Source organism: Tamandua tetradactyla, chromosome 20 (genome assembly GCF_023851605.1).
Source record: "Tamandua tetradactyla isolate mTamTet1 chromosome 20, mTamTet1.pri, whole genome shotgun sequence".
NCBI lineage: Eukaryota > Metazoa > Chordata > Mammalia > Pilosa > Myrmecophagidae > Tamandua > Tamandua tetradactyla.
Genome location: NC_135346.1, coordinates 15180462 through 15201548, shown reverse-complemented (window position 1 = coordinate 15201548; position 21087 = coordinate 15180462). Strand labels below are relative to the sequence as shown.

At 39.3% G+C, this 21087-nt stretch overlaps 1 protein-coding gene across 2 annotated transcripts in view; it reads right to left on the bottom strand.

The window, feature by feature from the left end:
* Positions 1-16983, bottom strand: part of TGFBI (transforming growth factor beta induced) — a 168636-nt gene extending 151653 nt beyond the window's left edge. The window contains exon 1 of one of the 2 annotated variants that reach the window (XM_077138515.1): positions 16895-16983. Coding sequence is in view for 1 of the 2 variants with exons in the window: in XM_077138517.1 (XP_076994632.1) it covers positions 16895-16947 (53 nt within the window). In the remaining variant the exon portion in view is untranslated. The remainder of the gene's footprint in view (positions 1-16894) is intronic. The other variant, XM_077138517.1, reaches the window with a different exon arrangement.
* Between the last annotated feature and the right edge of the window lie 4104 nt (positions 16984-21087).

Below are 21087 nucleotides of genomic sequence, written 5' to 3'. Positions count from 1 at the left end.
ACATATATATGTTATATAAGGACACAAAATATTTTAGGGAAACAATTATTTGGGGAGGAGTTTAATTTCCATTAATTTTTGTTATTATTAGAGAAGCTGTAGGTTCACAGAAAAATCATGCCTATACCCCTATATTATTAACATTTTGCATTAGTGTTGTACCTTTGTTACAATTGATGAAAAATTAGTATCATTATTACATTAAATATAGTCCATAGTTTACAATAGCATTCAATGTTTGTGTCATACAGTCCTATTTTTTAATTACTTTTATTCTAGTAACAGATATTCAACCTAGGACTTTCTCTTTAACCATATTCAAATACATAATTCAGTGGTGTTAATTACCTTCACAATGTTATGCTTCCATCACCACCATTCATTACTGTGCTAGTTTGCTAACTGCTGAAATGTGATAAACCAGAAACAGAATGGCTTTTAAAAAGGGGAATTTATTAAGTTGCAAGTCCACAGTTCGAAGGCTGTGAAAATGTCCCAAATAAAGCAAGGCTATAGAAATGCCCAATCTAAGAAATGTCCAAGGGAAAGATACCTTGGTTCAAGAAGGCCAGTGATGTTCAGAATTTCTCTCTCAATTGGAAAGGCACATGGTGAACATGGCGGCATCTGTTAGCTTTCACTCCTGGCTTCTTGTTTCATGAAGCTCCCTCAGGGGCATTTTCTTTCTTTATCTCCAAAGGTCTCTGGCTGCGCAGGCTCTGTGGCTCTTTCTAAAATGGCTCCTTCTTAAAAGACTCCAGTCAGCAGCCCTACCTTGAATGGGTGGAGACACACCTCCATGGAAATCACCTAATTAAAAGTTACCACCCACAACTGGGTGGGTCACATCTCCATGGATAATCAAAAAACTTTCACCCAGCAATACCGAATGAGGATTAAAGGACATGGCTTTTCTGGTGTATACAAATTCAAACTAGCACATTCCACCCTTTGGACCACAAAAAGACATGTTCTTCCCAAATGAAAAATGCATTCATTCTATCACAATAACATAAAGTCTTAAACAATTTCAGTAACAATACAAATGCAATCAAGGTTAAAACTACAAAATCTCATCAAAGTCAGCTACAGGCATGGTCTGTTCTAAGGCAAAACTCTACTCTGGCTCTGGAACTGTAAAAACTCATAACAAGTTCTTTGCTGCCAAAATGCAAAGGAAGGAAAGTCATAAGATAAACATTTCCATTTCCATAGGAAGAAATTGGAAGGAACATGGGGTCACTGGACCCAAGCAGTTTTGAAAACTTGCAGGGCAAACTCCAATAGATTTCAAAGTCTGAGATTTATCTTTGGAGCTCTAGAAAGTGACAGTCCCACACTTTCCAAGGGCCTATGCAGTGGCCTGCCTCTCTCTGAATGCAAACTGGGGGACACTGGGGAGACCACCTTTATCTTGGCTCCATTCTCTCCAAGCATCAGGCTGCACCCAGGCTCTCTGCCATTTCTGGATCACACGCTTAACCCCTCTATGTGGTGGCAGCCAGGCTCTCCCCAATCCCCAAGGAATGTGCTCCACTCTCTCTAAGGCCTGAGGCGGCACCACTCTTCCAGTGCAATGAGGTAGAAGGCCCATACTCTGCCTTTAGGGCAGTCATCCTCTTCACGTGCTTGGGTGGGTCCACTGTCCTGGTCCAAGGTTTCTTGACTCTAGACTTTAGCTTCTATAGTTCTGCCTCTGAAGCTATTTTACCTTCACATTGTCCCTTTTCTGAGCCTCCCCAGTCCAGGCTGGTAGCAGTTCTGTTTATACAGGTCCTACAGCATTCTTGTTGGCTTTCTATGTAGTAAGCAAGGACTATGCCCGTCAGACAGCAGGAGTTTCAACAGATCCTTCCTGGATAACTCCATTTCCAATACTAGCTTTTTCTGAAATGGCTGACTTGTTCCACATTTGGTTAAATCCTCATGTGGGGCACTATACTCTGGGGTCTCCCTTCCTGGAAGCCCAGAGTTTTCCAGAACATCATTTTCTGGTTTCTTTATGCCCAAGACTTCAGTTCTCAGTTTATCTCTTTCCTGTTGCATTTTACTATAAGCTGCAAGGAGAAACCAGGCTGCACTTTCCACATTTAATTTGGAAATCTCTTCTGCTAAATATCTATGTTCATGGCTTTTAAAATCTGCCTTCCAGACAAAGCCACTAGTTAATTTTGCCAGATTATCTGCCATTTTAAAACAAGGATCACCTACCTTCTAGTTTTCAGTACCTATCACATAAATTTCTGTATATAACCTCGTCAGAGGTATTTTTAGAGTCCACATTTTTACCAACAGTCTCTTCAAAGCATTCTAGGCCTTCTTTATTGAGCTCCTAACAACTCTTTGAGAATCTTCCCCTTATCCATTTAAAAAGCTGTTCCAACATGTTTGGTATTTGAAAACCATAGCAGCACCCCACTTCTCCGGTACCAAAATCTGTTACAGTTTGCTAGCTGCTGGAATGTGATATACCAGAAACAGAACAGTTTTCATAAGGGGGAATTTATTAAGTTGCAAGTCCACAGTTCTAAGGCTGTGAAAATGTCCCAAATAAAGCAAAGCTATAGAAATGTCCAATCTAAGAAATGTTCACGGGAAAGATACCTTGGTTCAAGAAGGTTAATGATGTTCAGGATTTCTCTCTCAACTAGAAAGGCACATGGCTGCATCTGCTAGCTATCTCTTCCGGCTTCTTGTTTCATGAAGCTCCCCCCAGGGGTGTTTACTTTTTTCATCTCCAAAGGTCTCTGGCTGTGTGGGCTCTGTGGCTCTTTCCAAAATGCTTCCTTCTTAAAGGGCTCCAGTAAGCAACCCCACCTTGAATGGGTGGAGACACATCTCCATGGATAATAAAAAAACTTTCACCCAGCAATACTGAATGACGATTAAAGGACATGGCTTTTTCGGGGTCCACACATTCAAACAAGCATAATTACCAAAACTTTTCCATCACCCCAAACAGAAATTTTGTACCAATTAAGCATTAACTCCTTGTTTGTTAATGCTGCTGGAAAGCAATATACCAGAAATGGGACAGCTTTTAAAAAGAGAATTTAATAAGTTAAAATTTTACAGTTCTAAGGCCATAAATATTTCCAAATAAGGCATCCAAAAAAAGATCCCTTGGCAAAAGGAAGGCTGATCTGGGAAGGCATGTGGCTAGTATCTGTGGTCCTTGTTTCCAGTTCGTTGCTTACATTTCTGATGCCAATGGATTCCTCTCTAAGCGTCTGCGGGCCTTCACTTAGTTCTTCTAGGACATAACTGTGGGTTCTGGCTTGCTTAGCATCTCCATGGGAAGGTATGTGGTGACATCTGCTGGGCTCTGCCTATGTTTAGGCATCAGCTCTCTCTGACAGCACTCTAAGTATCTCCAAACATCCATGTCTTTATCAGTTCTGGAGCAAATGTTTTCCAAGCACCTGCATCTGAGGTTTCCCCAAAATATCTCCCCTTTTAAAGGACTCTAGTAAACTAATCAAGACCCATCTTAAAACGGTGGAGTCACATCTCCAACTAATCAAAAGACCACATCCACAATTGGCTGTGTCACATCTCCATGGAAGTAATCTAACCAAAAGGTCACACCCACGACTGGGTGTGTGGCATCTCCATGGAAATAACCCAGTCAAAGTTTCTCATCACAAACAATAGGTCTGGCCCCACAAGATTGGGTCAGGATTAAAACCTGGCTTTTCCAGGATATGTAACAGTTTCAAACTGGCACATTCCCCATTCCCTAGCCTGGCCCCTGGTAACTGGTAATCTAGTTTCTGACTCTGTGAATTTGCTTATTTTAATTATTTCAAATCAGTAAGATCACACAATATTTGTCCTTTTTCTATCAGGTTTATATCCCTCAACAGGATGTCTTCAAAATTCATCCATGTTGTCACATATGGATGAACTTAATTTCTTTTCAAAGCAGAATAATATTCCATTGTGTACATATGTCATATTTTGTTTATTCATTCATCTGTAGATAGACTTTTGGTTGCTTCTATGTTTCGGCAATTGTGAATAATGCCACTACAAACATTGGTGTGAAAATATCTAATGTTGAAATTGAAAGTCCCTGCTTTCAATTTTTTTGAGTATATATCTAGAAGTGGGATTTCAGGGTTATATAGTAATTCTATACTTAACTTTCTGAGAAATCATCAAACTGCTTTTCACAGTGGATATACCATTTTACATTCCCAACAAAGATGAATGAGTGTTCCTATTTCTCCACATCCTCTCCAATACTTATTTTCCATTTTTCAATAGTAGCCATCCTAGTTTTTATCTGCATTTATCTAATGGCTAAAGATGTTTAGCAAATTTTCATTTGCTTTTTGACCATTTGTACATCTTCTTTAGAGAAGAGTCTATTCAAGTATTTTGTCATTTTTAATTGGTTTGTCTTTTTGTTGTTGAGTTGCAGCAGCTCTTTATTTATTCTGGGCAGTAGACCCTTTTCAGATATATAGTTCCCAAACATATTCTGTTATTCTGTAGGTTGTCTTTTTACTTTCATGATGAAATCCTTTGATGTACAAAAGTTTTAAGTTTTAATGAAGTCCCGTTTATTTTTTGTTGCTCATGCTTTCGTTATAAAGACTAAGAAACCATTGCCTAACACAACATCTTGAAGATGTTTCCCTATGTTTTCTTTTAGTAGTTTAATAGTCTTGGGTTTTATATCTAACTCTTTGATTTGTTTTGAATTAACTTTTGTATATAGTATGAAGTAGGAGTCTACTTTCATTCTTTTCAATGTGGCCATCTAGTTATGCCAGCACCACTTGCTGAAGACACTATTCTTTCTCTATTGAGTTGACTTGGCAACCCTGTTAAAATAAACTGGCCATAGATGTATGGGTTTATTTCTAATCTCTCAGTTTTACTCCATTGGTCTACATGTGTCTGCCCTGTGGCAGTAGCACAGTGTTTTAATTCCTGTCACTTTGTAATAAGTTTTAAGATCTGGAAGTGTGAGTTCTCCAATTCTGTTCTTTTTTCAAGTTGGTTTTGGCTTTTGAGGGCCCCCTACTCTTCCATATAAATTTAATCACCGGCTTTTCCATTTCTGCAAAGAAGGATGTTGGAATTTTGATTGGGATTGTGTTTAATCTGTAAATCTCTTTGGGTAGAATTGACATCTTAACAATATTTAGTTTTCCAATCCATGCATATGGAATGTCTTTTAATTCACTTAGGTCTCCTATGATTTCTCTTAGCAGTGTTTTGTAATTTTCTGTGTATAAGTCTTTTACATTCCTGGGCTCAATTTATCTTCAAATATTTTTTTTCTTTTAGTTGTTATTATAAATGGAATTTTTTCTGGTTTCCTCTTCAGACAGTTCATTACTAGTGTATAGAAATACTGTTTTTTTTTTTTTCCTTTTTGGGGGTGGGTGGGTGGGTATGTGGTCCAGGAATCGAACCCAGGTCTCCCACATGGAAGGTGAGCATTCTAACCACTAAAGTACCCATGCACCCAACATTACTGATTTTTGTGCACTGATGATGAACCCCGCCACTTTGATGAATTCATTTATTAGCTCTTGGAGCTTTATTGTGAGTTTTTAAAGTTAGGATCATGTCATCTGCAAATAGTGAAAGTTTTACTTCTGTCCTTCCAGTTTGGATGACTTGTATTTCTTTTACTTGCCTAAATGCTCTAGTTACACCGTCCAGTACAATGTTGAATAATAGTTGACAGTGGGCATCCTTGTTATCTTCCTAATGAGTTTTTCATCATCAAGTAGGATATTAGCTGGATGTTTTACATATATGTCCTTTATCATTTTGAGAAGGTTTCCTTCTATTCCCACTTTTTAAGAATTTTTATCAAGAATAGGTGCTAGGTTTTGTCACACGTCTTTTCTGCATCAACTGAGATGATTATGCCTTTCCCCCCCCTTCATTCTATTAATGTGGTGCATTACATTGATTTTCTAATATTGAAACCTTCTTGTATACCTTGTATAAATCTCATTTCATCATGGTATATAATCCTTTTAATGTGCTGTTGGATTCAATTTGCAAGTATTTTGTTGGGGACTTTTCTATCTATATCCATAAGGGATGTTGGTCTGCAATTTTCTTTTTCGTGCTATTTTTACCTGGCTTTGATGTTAGGATGATGCTGACCTCATAGGATGAATTAGGAAGTGTCCCATTTTCTTCAACTTTCTGCAAGACTCGGAGCAGGATTGGTATTAATTCTTCTTCGTATGTTTGGTAAAATTTACCAGTGAGGCCCTCTGATTCTGTTTTGTTTTTCTCGAAGCTTTTTGATTACTGATCCACTCTCTTCTGTTGAAATCTTCTATGTCTCTTCTTTAACATGATTATTTAATATGATTACTGAGAAATCTTCACATACATACAGTACATATATGGTAGATAATCAGTGGCTCACAATATCATCACATAGTTGTGTATTTTTCACCATGATCATTTTAGAACATTTGTATCACACCATAAAAAGGAAAAACAGAAATTAATATATCCCAGACCCCTTCCCCCTCCCTCTCATTAGTATTTCAATCTACCCATTTTTTCACTCCCACCACCTATTATTTATTTATTTTGCATCCTATTATTTTTACTTATCTATTACATGGATAACATGGGGCATCAGATACAAGGTTTTCACAATTACATAGTCACACTGCAAAAGCTCTATCATTATACAACTGTCTTCAAGAATCAAGGCTACTGGAACACATTTCAACAGTTTCAGATATTTCCTTCCTGCCACTCCAGTATACTACAAAGTAAAAAGGAATATCTATATAATGCGTAAGAATAACCTCCAGGATAAGCTCTCCACTCTGTTTGAAATCTCCCAGCCACTGAAACTTTATACTGTCTCATTTCTCTCTTCCCCTTTTTGGTCAAAAAGATTTTCTTAATCTCATAATGCCATGTCTCAGTTTATCCCCAAAGCCCTGTCCCATGTTGCCAGGGAGACTTACACCTTTGGGAGTCATGACCCATATAGTGGGGAGGACAGTGAGTTCACCTGCAGACTTGGCTTAGAGAGAGAGAGAGGTCACATATGAAGAACAAAAGAGGTTCTCTGGGGGCAACTAAGCATAATTATAAGTAGAGGCTTAGCTTCTCCTTTGCAGGAATAAGCTTCATAGGGGCAAACCTCAAGATCAAGAGCTCAACCTAATGTGGCTGTCCCTACTGCTTACAAGAATATCAGGAATTCCCCAGATGGGGAACTTTAATATTTCCTCCCTTCTCCCCAATCCCCCATGAGGACTTTGCAAATACTTTTTGATTTTCTGCTCAAATTACTCTGGGGTGTATAGGGATATCACACTAACTTGTACAAACAATAAGATCTCACTCCCTATTCAAGATTCCATGTAATAATAGTGTTTGAATAAACTGACCATACAAGTTAAATTAAATAATACACTACCAAAATTATAAATTTTGCACCAAATAAACATTTCTTCCTATGGTCTCACACAGAAGTTGAAGTTTTAAAATATGGACCATATTATCCTTTACCCTGTATTCTATCTACCGTAGTACTATCCAGATCAGCTCTAATTCTTTTTTTTTTTAACTTTTTTTTATTGCATAGTATAACATATATAATAGGCAAAGAAATTAAAAAAGCAGTAGTTTTCAAAGCACTCTTCAACAAGTAGTTACAGGACAGAACCCAGAGTTTGTCATGGCCTACCATACAATTCTCTCATATTTTTCCTTCTAGCTATTCCAGAATATAGGAGACTAAAGGGCTTAAATATTTTTTTATCATCACAATTGACTTTCTTTCCTTCTTTTTTGGTGAAAAAATAACATATATACAAAAAAAGCTATAAATTTCAAAACACAATTAGTTGTAGAACATATTTCAGACTTTGACATGGGTTACAATTCCACAATTTTAGGTTTTTACTTCTAGCTGATCTAAAATACTGGAGACTAAAACAGATATCAATTTAATGATTCAGCATTCACATTCATTTGTTAAATCCTATCTTCTCTGTATAACTCCACCACCAACTTTGATCTTTCCATCCTTCTCTTTAGGGATGTTTGGGCTATGGCGATTCTAAATTTTTCATACTGGAAGGGTCTGTCACTAATATGGTGTAGGGAGATGGAACTAGCTGATGTTCTGGAGAGGCTGGGCTAGGTTTCATAACTTATCCGGACCAGGGACCCATCTGGAGGTTGTAGGTTTCTGGAAAGCTACCTCAGTGCATGGAACCCTTGTGGAATTTTATATATTGTCCTATGTGTTTTTTAGGATTGGCTAGAATGGTCCTGGTTGGAGGTTGGCAAGTTATGATAGGTAGCAAGCTCTAACTGAAGCTTGCATAAGAGCAACCTCCAGAGTAGCCTCTCGACTCTATTTGAATGCTCTTTGCCACTGACTTTATTAATTACACTTCTTTTCCCCCTTTTGGTCAGGATGGAACTATTGATCCCATGGTGCCAAGTCTGGATTCATCCCCGGGAGTCATCTCCCACATCACCAGGGAGACTTTCACCCCTGGATATCATGTCCCACGTATGGGGGAAGACAATGATTTCACTTGCAGAGCTGGGCTTAGAGAGAGGCCGTATCTGAGCAACAAAAGAGGCCCTCCAGAAGTGACTCTTAGGCATGCCTATAAGTAGTCTAAGCTTCTCTGCTACCTACATAAGCTTCACAAGAGTAAACCTCCTGATCAAGGGCATGGCCTATTGATTTGGGTGTCCCTCAAGTTTGAGACAGTATCAGGGGATTCCCTGATGGCAAGGTTTAATAGTTCCATATTTTTCTGCCATCCCTCAAGGGACTTTGTCAATATACTTTTTGATTATCTGCTTCATATACTCTAGGATGTACCCAGGCTTTACTATAATCTATACAGGATTAAAGGGCCTCTTTCTTATTCTGTGCTCCCTGTGTTACAATTATTTAAATGAGCTTTACAAATAGGTTGAATTAGATTATGCATTACAGAAAATTTCAGTTCCAGGTCAAGTAAACCTTTCTTCCATTAGTCTCAAACAGCATGTATGGTTCTAAATTATAGACACTGTCTTCCTTACCCCATGTTCTGAATTACTTTAACCCCAACCTGTTCAGCTTTGTTCCTATCTCTATATATCAGGATATATACATATAACAGCCTCTAAAATTCAGAAATAAAAATTACCACTCTGGACTTCAGCCCCTTTCAATCTTGTTCATCTTCAATGTGGTAATATTATTTATAGACCCGCTAGAGAACCACCTTCACCCCTATATTCCTTTACATTGGTGTTCAACCTCATTAGCCAATGGTTCACCCATCTCTAGCTTCTGTGTATCTCTAAGTCCCCTATATTCTATATTACAAGCCTCTGGTTATACCTTTCTACTGGTCATAAAAGTGGAATCATACAGTATCTATCCTTTTGTGTCTGGCTAACTTCACTCCGCATTATGTCCTCAAGGCTCATCCATCTTGTCATGTACTTCAGTACATCATTTTGTCTCACTGCTGCACAATATTCCATCATATGTATATACCACATTTTGTTGATCCACACGTCTGTTGATGGACATTTGGTTTGCTTCCATGTTTTGGTGATTGTGCATAATGCTGCTATGAATATCAGTGTGCAAATGTATGTTTGTGTCGTTGCTTTCAGCTCTTCTGGGTATATACCAAGTAGTGCTATTGCTGGGTCACAGGGCAACTCGATACTTAGCTTCCTAAGGAACTGCTAAACATTTTTCCATAGTGGATGCACCATTATACATTCCCATCAGCAGTGCATAAGTGTCCCAGTTTCTCCACATCCTCTCAACATTTATAGTTTCCTGTTTAATAGCAGCTATCCTTATAGGTGTGAAGTGGTATCTCATTGTAGTTTTGATCTGCATTTCCCTTATAGCCAATGAAAATGAGCATCTCTTCATGTGCTTTTGAGTCATCTGTATTTGCTCTTCAGAAAAATGCCTATTCATATCTTTAGCCCATCAAGTAGTATACTTGGGTTGTTTCTTTTGTTGTTGAATTGTATGCTTTCTTTGTATATACAGGAAGTCAAACCTTTGTCAGATATGTGATTCCCAAATATTTTCTTCCATTGAGTTGGCTGCCTTTTCAGCTTTTTGACAAAATCTTTTGAAGCACAGAAGCATCTATTTTTTTCTTTTGTTGCTTGTGCTTTGGGTGTAAACTTTGGGAAGTTACCTCCTATTATTAGCTCTTGAAGATGCTTCCCTACCTTTTCTTCTAGAAGCTTTATGGTGCTAATTCTTATATTTAGGTGTTTGATCCATTTTGGGTTAATTTTTGTGTAGGGTTTAACATAGGGGTCCTCTTTCATTCTTATGACTATGGACATCCAGTTCTTCCATGCCCAATTATCGAAAAGACTATTTTGTCCCAGTTCAGGGGATTTGGGGGCCTTGCCAAAAATCAGTTGACCATAGATTTGGTGGTCTATTTCTGCACTCTTTATTTGATTCCATTGGCCAATGCTTCCATCTTTGTGCCAGTACCATGCTGCTTTGACCACTGTGGCTTTATAATAGGTTTTAAAGTCAGGGAGTGTTAACCCTCCCACTTCCTTCTTGTTTTTTAAGATGCTTTTAGCTATTCAGGGTCTCTTTCCCTTCCAGATGAATTTGGTAGTTTTTCCAAATCTTCAAAGTAGTGGTTGTTGGAATTTTGACTGGTACTGTGTTGAATCTGTAGATCAATTTGGGGAGCACTGACATCTTAACTATATTTAGCCTTCCTATCCATGAGCAGGGAATGTCTTTCCACCTATTTAGATCTCCTTTGATTTCTTTTAGCAATGCTATGTAGTTTTCTGTGTACAAATCCTTCACATCCCTAATTAAGTTCATTCTTAAGTTGCTATTTTGAATGGAATTTTTTTCCTTAACTGACTCCTCAGCTACGTCATTGCTTGTGTATAGAAATTTTACTGATTTTTGCACATCAATTTTATATCCTGCCACCTTGCTGAATTTGCTTATCAGCTCAGGTTACTTTGCTGTAGATTTCTCAGGATCTTCCAAGTATAGTATATCTTCTGTAAATAATAAGAGTTTTACTTCTTCCTTTCCAATTTGGATGCCTTTTATTTCTTTGTCCTGCCTGACTGCTCTAGCTAGAACTTCTAGCACAATGTTGAATGATAGTGGTGACAGTGGTCATCCTTGTCTTGTACCTGATCTTCCTTAGGGGGAAAGCTTTCAGGCTCTCTCCATTGAGTATGATGCTGGTTATTGGTTTTTCATATATTCATTTTATCATATTGAGGTAATTATCTTTGATTCCTATCTTTTGGAGTGTTTTTATAAGAAAAGGATACTGAATTTTGTTGAATGTTTTTTCAGCATCAATTGAGATGATCATGTGATTTTTTCCCTTTCAATTTGTTAATGTGCTGTATTACATTAATTCATTTTCTTGTGTTGAACTATCCTTGCATTCTGATATAAACCCCACTTCATCATGGTGTATAAATTTTTCAATGTATTTTTGGATTCAATTTGCTAATATTTTATAGAGAATTTTTTCATCTATGTTCATTAGGGAGACTGGCCCGTAGTTTTCCTTTCTTATAGCATCTTCACCTGATTTTGGTATTAAAATGATATTAGCTTCATGAAATTAGTTAGGTAGAGTACCTTTCTCCTCGATTTTTTTGAAAAGTTTGAGCAGGATTGGTGTTAGTTCTTTACGGAATGTTTGATAAAATTTCCCTGTGAAGCCATCTGGCCCTGGGCTTTTCTTTGAAGGTACATTTTTGATGACTGATTGAATCTCTTTACTTATGATCGGTTTGTTGAGATCTTCTATTTCTCTCTGAGTCAGTGTAGCTTGTTTATGTGTCTCCAGGAATTTCTCAATTTCATCTCTGTTGCCTAGTTTGTTGGCATATAGTTGTTCATCCTCTTATGATTTCTCTTATTTCTTCAGGGTCTGTGGTAATGTACTCCTTCTCATTTCTGATTTTGTTTATTTGTATCCTCTCTCTTTTCTTCTTTATCAGTTTTGTTAGTGGCCTATCAATTTTATTGATTTTTCTCAAAGAACCAACTTTTGGCTTTATTGATTCTTTCTATTCTTTTGTCCTCCCATTCATTTATCTCTGCTTTACGCTTTGTTATTTCTCTTCTTCAATTTGCTTTGGGGTTAGTTTGCTGTTCTTCTCAAGTTCCTCCGGGTGTGTACTGTTAAGTCCTGGATTTTTGCTCTTTTTTGTTTTTTACTATAGGCATTTTGGGCAATAAATTTACCTTTCAGCACAGCCTTTGCCACATCCCATAGGTTCTGATAAGTTGTATTCTCATTTTCATTCTCATTTCTCCAGATAGGTACTGATTTCTTTAGCAATTTCTTCTTTGACTCACTGGTTGTTTAAGAGTGTGTTATTTAATCTCCATATATTTGTGAATATTCTCATTTTTTGGTGGTTACTGAGATCCAGCTTCTCTGATCCATTGTGATCAGAGAAAGTGCTTAAATAACTGCAATGTTTTTAAATTTATAAAGACCTGTTTTGTGCCCCAGCATATGATCTATCCTGGAGAACGTTCCTAAGCACTAGAGAAGAACGTATATCCTTGTGCTTTGGGGTGCAATGACCTATATATGTCTATTAGGTCTAATTCATATATCAAATTATTTAATTTCTCTATCTCCTTGTTGATCTTCTGTCTGGTTGTTCTGTCTATAGAGGAGAGTGGTGTATTATACCTCCTCCTATTATTTTTGAAACATCTATTGCTCCCTTCAGTTTTGCCAGTATCTGTCCCATGTACTTTGAAGCTCCTTGACTGAGAGCATAAAAATTCATGATTGTTATATCTTCTCGGTGAACTGACCCTTTAATTAGTATATAGTACCCTTCTTTGTCTCTTATGATGTCTTTACATTTAAAGTCTATTTTGTCCGTTACTAGTATAGCTACTCCTGCTTTCTTTTGGTTACAACTTGTGTGAAAAATCTTTTTCCATCCTTTCACTTTCAATCTATTTGTATCCTTGCATCTAAGGTCAGTCTCTTGCAAGCAGCATACACTGGATTACATTTCTTAATACATTCTGCCAATCTATATCTTTTAATTGGTAAGTTTAGTCCATTAACATTCAAAGTTATTACTGAAAAAGACATTTCTTGATTCCATCATCTTATCTTAAATTTTATTGTTAGAGCTATATATTATTTTCCCTCTTTCTCTTTGTATTCTTTAAATTACCCTTAGCGGTGCTCTTCAATTCTGAGCCCTCCTCCTGACCTCCCTCTCCTGTATTTTTTTTTTTCAGTTGGCAGAACTTCTTTTAGTATTTCTTGTAGGGCTGGTCTCTTGTTAACAGATTCTTTCAGACTTCATTGTCTGTGAAAACTTTAATCTCTCCCTCAATTCTGAAGGACAGTTTGGCTGGGTACAGAATTCTTGGCAGGAAGTCTTTCTCTTTCAGGATCTTTAATATATCATACCACTGCCTTCTCCCCTTAGGATGCTAGTTGAGTAGTCTACACTCAGTCTTATTTGGTTTTTCTTGTATGTAGTATATTGTTTTCTTCTTGCCCCTTTCAGGATTTTCTGCTTCTCTTCAACATTTGGCAGACTTATTAGTATGTGCCTTGGGGAAGGCCTATTTGGATTTATTCTGCTTGGAGTGTGTTGGGGTTCTTTGACTTGTACATTTACATCTTCTATGAGGGTTGGGAAGTTTCCCCTATTATATTCTCAACTACTCTTCCTACCCCTTTACTCCTCTCTTCTTCTTCTGGGACACCGATGATTCTTATATTTGTGAACTTTCTTTTGTCTATTATTTTCCTGAGTTCCAATTCATTTTTTTCCATCTTTTTTGCCATTTGCTGTCTTGAGTCTTCTAAGTCAATTATTCTGTCCTCTGTATCACTTATTCGTTCTTCTGTCTCTTCAAATCTGGTGTTGCGTGCCTCTAGTATGCTTTTTATTTGGTCAACAGAGTCTTTAATTACTGTGATTTCTGCCATTTTCTTATTTATTCTTTCAAATTCCTCTTTATGCTCTTCTAATGTCTTCCTGATCTTCTTTATGTAAACTGCTATCCCACTTATTTTATTAAGTACAGTTATATAACATCTTTGATTAGTTATTCTAATACCTGTGTCTTCTCTGGTGTCTTAATTTGGTCATTAGGTAGGGCAATATCTGTCTGCAGTATGATATGCTTAGTGATCTTCTGCTGTCTTCACGGTATGTAAATATCTTGATTGATTTACTTTGGGAGTTGATTTCCTTCAGTAGTCTAAGGACTTGTGTTTGTGGGATGGTTGTAAAGCAGGGAGCAGGACATGTGGTGGGGTCCTCAGTATTGTGATTTGTTTCAGGGCAGGTATAGGTACAGGTTGGGGATGTTATGCTGATGCTTGTGAACATGGGTGCCAAGTGGCCAGAGAGGATGTGGCTATGTACGGTGCACCAGTATGGGGGCGTTAACCCTGGTGTACACTGGTCTAGGGCACAGCGCCCTTTATGTGCATGTCTAGAGCTGTGGCGCAGGTCGGTGTTATGCTGTTGTGGACTGGGAACAGGTGTGACTTGGCTGTGCAGGTGGGCACTTTCTCAGAGTTGAAAAGTGAGGCTGAGGGCTGGGCACATGCACAGTTCCAGGACTGCTGTAAACAGCAATTCCTAGAGCTGAATAATGTGATTGGGGGCCCATACACGTGTGGGCCTGGGAGTGCCGTAAATGGATACAGATGCACAGAGTTTGGGGGAGGGGCAGAGTGAGGCTGGGCAACACTATTGGCAGGGGGGTAAGGGTAGTCTAGGTATGGAGGTTATTGCCTACAGCCTTATATGCTGACAAAAGCCTGCAAGTAAGAGAGAGGGGGAGGTAGTGCTCAGGAGGGGAGCAGGAGAGGTGGGTTGGGCTGCACTTGGGGTGTGGGTGTGGGGCAGCTACGTGCGCTGGGAGCTGGTGGGGTGGTGGTGCCTGGAGGGCAGGGAATGGGAGTGACTGAAGGGGGTCTGCTGCATGGGGTGTGGGGTGAGTTGCTGGTCACAGGGCTGCCCTGGTGAGGGTAGTGTGCCCAAGGAATGCAGACTGGCTTACTTCCTAGTCCCAGGCTCTGGTGTGCACTCCCACAGGATCCACAGTTCTGCCTCTCAGTGCCTTGGCTTCTGCAACTAGGGCTGCCCCATGTCGTGCAGAAGGCTCTTCCAGGTCAGCCATACTCCAGAATCACTGCCTCAGTTGCCCTCCTGTCCCTTCTCTAACTTCCATGGAGCAGGACTAATCTTGAGCTACTCTATTTGACCATCTTCCCAGAAGTCAACAAGCAGTTATAGGACAAATTTTAAAGTTTGGTATGGGTTACAGTTGCACGATTTTTCACTTTTTCTTCTAGCTGCTCCAAGACACTGAAGACTAACAGAAATATCAATATAATGATTCAACAGTCATATTCATTTATTAAATCCTTTCCTCTTTGTTATACCCCTCCTTTTCTTTAAATAACATATGTACATAAAAGCAATACATTTAAAAGTACATCACAACAATTAGTTGTAGAACTAATTCAGAGTTTGGTATGGGTTAACAATTCCACAATTTGAGGTTTTTATTTCTCTGCTCTAAGGTGTTGGAGACTAAAGGAAATATCAGTATAATGATTCAGCAAGCTTACTCCTTTGTTAAACACAACTTTCTCTGTAGAACTCCACCATCACCCTTGATCTTTCTTCCACTCCTGTTGGGCTATGCCCATTCTAACAATTTCATGTTGGGAAGGGCAATTGATAATATGGGGTAGGGAAATGGAACTAGTTGATGTTCTGTAAGGACCGGGCCCTCTGCATTTCAGGACTTACCTGGTTCAGTGTAGTCTCTGGACTCTATTTGAACTCTCTCAGCCACTGATACCTTATTTCTTACACTTCTTTCCCGCTTTTTTTTGTCAGAATGCTATTGCTGATTCCACAGTGCCAGGTTCAGACCAAGCCTACGTTTAAGAGTTTAAGAGTAACATCGTTCTTTCTAAGATGAACAGCGTTACTGAATCCAGCTACTTGGGTCCAATGCTGGGCTTCTCAGGGACGTGAATAAAGGGTATGGCTGGTGAGTATGGGGTGGGGGTGGGGTGTCCAGAAACTGCCCGGCCGTCAGATTCCCGCTGAGGAGAGGCCACGCCGCCTCCTCCCCTAAGAACTCAGGTTTCCAGCCTCCTCCCCTAAGGACTCAGGTTTCCAGCCTTCTCCCCTAAGAACTCAGGTTTCCAGCCTCCTCCCCTAAGGACTCAGGTTTCCAGCCTCCTCCCCTAAGGACTCAGGTTTCCAGCCTCCTCCCCTAAGGACTCAGGTTTCCAGCCTCCTCCCCTAAGGACTCAGGTTTCCAGCCTCCGCTCCTGGGCTCCAAATCACCACTCGCCTGAGGTAAACCCGAGAGTGCTGCCCACGGCCTCCCGGAACACAGCTTTGAGGGGCCCCTTCTGGGCAACACCGACACATCCTGGGGAGCCTACCCTCGACACAAGTAGCAAATTCTACCTTTTAAAGCATAAACGACTGTTTTCAGCGCGGCTCCTGGCACTCTAAGGTCGGGCTGCATAGGCGGCTCATGGTGCCCCCTCCCCCACCCAGGCCTTCTGCCTGACAGGGAGCGATGAGCGGCTTGTGAAAGGCGAGCTCGTGTGTGTGTGTGTGTGTGTGTGTGTGTGTGTGTGTGTGTGTGTGGCGAGTGAGTGTGTGTGTGTGTGTGTGTGTGTGTGTGTGTGTGTTCAGAAGGCCCGCCCCCACCCCAGACTCTGGCCCAGCTTCCTCGTGTGTGTGTGTGTGTGTGTGTGTGGTGAGTGTGTGTGTGTGTGTGTGTGTGTGTTCAGAAGGCCCGCCCCCACCCCAGACTCTGGCCCAGCTTCCTCTCCGGCCCACGACTCACCTCGCCTTCGCTGTCCGCTGCTCCGGTGTCTCGCCCCGCCAACCACCACGCATGCGCCCACGTGCTAACTCCCTGAGCGTTCCAGGATCTGGGGAAGACACGTGCGCGCGTCCGCGCATAAGGCACGTCTCGAGAGGTGGCGCGGGCGCGCTCTTGGAGCTCCCGAGCTGCAGAACCCTCAAGCCTTCGACGTCGCGGTCTTCGATTAAATTGCTGTGCGGAGCCTGCTGGAGAACACGTGCAGTGGATGGAGTGAATGAACAGCTCCAGTTTCGAGAACCTAACTCCCTGAAAAGCGCACTATTTTATTAATATACAGATACCTGAAAGGAAATATTTTCAGTATCAAAAATGATAGTAGCTCAGTGTTAAGTCTGTGTTTATTAGCTTTCCTTTCCCTGCCAGTACCACATTTCAGTCCCCAGAGGAAACCCTGCAATAATCTGGTGTTTAAAACTCCCAGGCCTTCGGTACACACACAAACTAATTGATAGAGGTGAGGGTTCTGCTTTTTTCTTGTTTATTATGTTGAATATCTGAGAATGAACAGTACATCATGTTCTAGAGCTTCCTCATTCACTTACTGCCATACAGACATAGTTCTATAAACAGTATATCCCCTTATACTTTTTTTTGCAAACAGCTTTATTAAGGTATAATTAACCAAATAAACTACACTTTAAAATGTGATGTTTTGACATGCGTACACCCTTGAAACCATCATCACAATCAAGATAATGAACATATGCCTCACGCCAAAAGTTTGCTTATGCACCTCTGCAATCCATCCCTTAAGCCTCTGCCCCACCTGATCTGCTTTCTGACACTATAGATTTTTTTTTTTGCATTTTTTAGAATTGTACATAAATTGAATGAAACAGTAGGTACTCTTTGGGGAGGGATGTCTAGCTTTTCACACTCAGCATAATTGTTTTGAGATTCATCCATGTTGCATGTATCAATAGTCAATTCCTCTTTATTTGGAGAGTAGTATTGCATTGTGTGCATGTACACACTTTGTTCATGCATTCACCTGTTGAGTGACACTTGGATCATTTCCAGTTTGGGACTATTATAAGCAAAGCTTCTATGAACATTCCTATATACTTCTTTGTATGGACATTTATTTCATTTTTCTTCTGTAAGTAAGAGTGTAATGGCAGATCATATGATAGGTATATGTTTAACTTCAGGGAAACAAACAAACAAAAAAACTGCCAGAGTGCTTTCCAGAGAGGTTGGACTATTTTACATTCCCAGGGACAATATATTAGAGTTCCAGTTCCTCCACATCCTTGCCCACAATTGATGTGGTCAGTCTGTTTAATCTAACAGGTGTTCGTGGGTATAATACTGTAATTTTAATTTGCATTTCCATAGTTGATAATGACATTGAACAATTTTTAATGTACTTATTTAATACTAGTACATCTGTGCATCATCTTTGATGAAGTGTCTATTCACATCTTTTGTCCAATTTAATTGGACTGTTTTCTCATTATTGATTTTGGAGTATTCTTTATGTATTCTTGATACAAGTCCTTTATCAGATACAATTGTAACTATTTTTTTTCCGGTCTGTGACTTTTCTTTCATTTAGAGGAAAAGTAATTTTAGTTTTTTGAAGTGTCTTTTGAAGAAGCTTTAATTCTGGTGAAGTCCAGTTTATCAATTTGCTCTTTTATGATTCATGTGCTTGAGGTCAAATATAAGAAACTTGAGCCTAAGGCAAGCCCACAGAGATTATCTCCTATATATTCTTCTGTATGGTTTATAGTTTTAGACTTTACATTTAGGTCTATAACCTATTTTGAGTTAATTTTGTGTATGGTCTGAGGTATTAATCAATTGTGTGTGTGTGTGTGTGTGTGTGTGTGTGTGTGTGTGTGTGTGTGTGTGTTCAAACTGTTCCAACACCAGTTGTTGAAAAAAGCTATTATTTTTCTCTTCCCAATAGCCTTTGCACCTTTATGGAAAATCTGTTGTCCATGTATGTGTGGGTCTATTTCTGGATTCTCTATTCTGATCCATTGATCTATTTGTTAAACTTTATACCAATATCACATTGTTTTGACTCCTATAACTTTAAGTAAGTATTGAAATCAGTTAGTTTTAGCCCTCCGCTTGTTCTTTTTCAAAGTTGTTTTGGCTATTCCAGGCTATTCGCATTTGCAAATGAATTTTAGCCAGGTTATTTGCATTCCATATGAATTTTAGAGTTAACTTGTTGATATTTACAGAATCTTGTTGGGATATTGATGGAAATTGCCTTGAATCTAGAAATCATTTTGGGGAGAACTGACATCTGTTTTAGATTTCCTGAGCTTCTATGACAAATACCACACATGGGAGTGGTTAAAACAAGGGAATTTATTGTTCCACAGTTCAGAGGCAAGAAGGCTTTGCTTCCCCCAGGGTCAGTAGCCTCCTGGGCTGGCTGTTGCAATCCTTGGGGTACTTTAGCTCATTCTGTCATGTAGTGATGCTGTCATGTGGTGATGTCCTCTCCTGTTTCCTCTGGGTTCCACTGACTTCCTGCTTCTGGCTCCTCCCCTGGGCTCTCTTACTTTGCCTGATTGTTTTCTGTTTATAAAGTAATCCAGTAATCCAGAGTAAGGCCTAAATTCATTCAGTTGGGCCACACCTTAACTGAAATAACATCTTCAAGGGGTTCTGTCTACGATGGGTTCACACCTGTAGGAATGACCAAGACTAAGAACATGTCTAACCTGGGGTTATTAATGCAATCCATCACAACATCTTAAAAATATCAACTCTTCTGACCCACAAACTGATATAATCCTCCATATATTTAGCTCTTCTTTAATTTCTCTCAATGATGTTTGTAGTTTTCAGTGGAACACCTTTTGTCAGAAATATCCCTAGGAATTTCATTTTTAAAAAATGCTCTTGTAAATGGTATTGTTTTCTAACTTTCAATATACAACTGATTGTTGCTAATATAGAGAAATAGAATTGATTTTTGTATATTGATTTTGTACCCTGCAACCTCGATAAAATCACTTATTAGTTCTAGTAGCTTCCTTTGGGGTCTGTTCTAGCTTGCTAGCTGCTGGAATGCAACACACCAGAGACGGATGGCTTTTAATAAAAGGGGATTTATTTCATTGATTCTTCACAGGCAAGGCGGCTAACTTTCAACTGAGGTTCTTTCTTACATGGGAAGGCAAAGAATGGTCTCTGCTGGCCTACTCTCCAGGCCTCTGGGTTCCAACAACTTTCCCCAGGGTGATTCCTTTCTGCATCTCCAAAGGCCTGGGTTGAGCTGCGAGTGCTGAGATGAGGTATGCTGAGCTGCTTGGACTGTGCTACGTTGAGCTCTCTCATTTAAGCACCGGCCAATTAAATCAAACATTGTTTATTACAGCAGTCACGCCTCTTAGCCCACTGCAGATGTAATGAGCAACAGATGAGGTTCATGTATCATCGGCTCATGTCCACCACAACAGAACTAGGTACCTTCACCTGGCCAAGTTGACAACTGAATCTAACTACCACAGGGTCTAAAGGATTCCATTGGATTTTCTACATATATGGCCATGTTGCTAAGAATAAAGATGGGTTTACTTCTTCCTTTTCAATATAAATGTCTTTTATTTCTTTATCTTGCTTGATTACAACTGGCCTGTGCTCCAGTACAATGTGAAATCTTAGTGGTGAGAGCAGACACCTTGTGTGTAACCTTAGGGAGAAGGCATTCAGTATTTCACCATTAAGTGGCTTTAACTATAAAAGTTTTTTATAATGCCCTTCCTCTATTTGAGAAACTACCCTTCTAACCTACTTTGTTGAGAGTTCGTCAAATGAAGAATGAGTATTGGATTTGGCCAAAATGCTTTTCCTGTGTCTATTGAGATGACCTTAAGGTTTTTCTTTTTTAATTTGTTAAAACGGTGAATTACATCGATTTTTAAAATGTTAAATGGACTTGAATTCCTGGTATAAACCTCAGTAGGACATGAGTTATTATCCTTTTCACGTATAATTAGATTCAATCTGCTAACATTTTGTTTGGTATTTTTATGTCTACAATCAGAGGGATATTGGTTGTAGTTTTCTTATATGTAATTTTGTATTTGTGTTCAATTTGTGTTATAATTTTAATACATGGAATTGCTGGCCACATTGAAGGTGTTTGAAGGTATTTCCTCTTCTTCAGTTTCTGGAAGAGT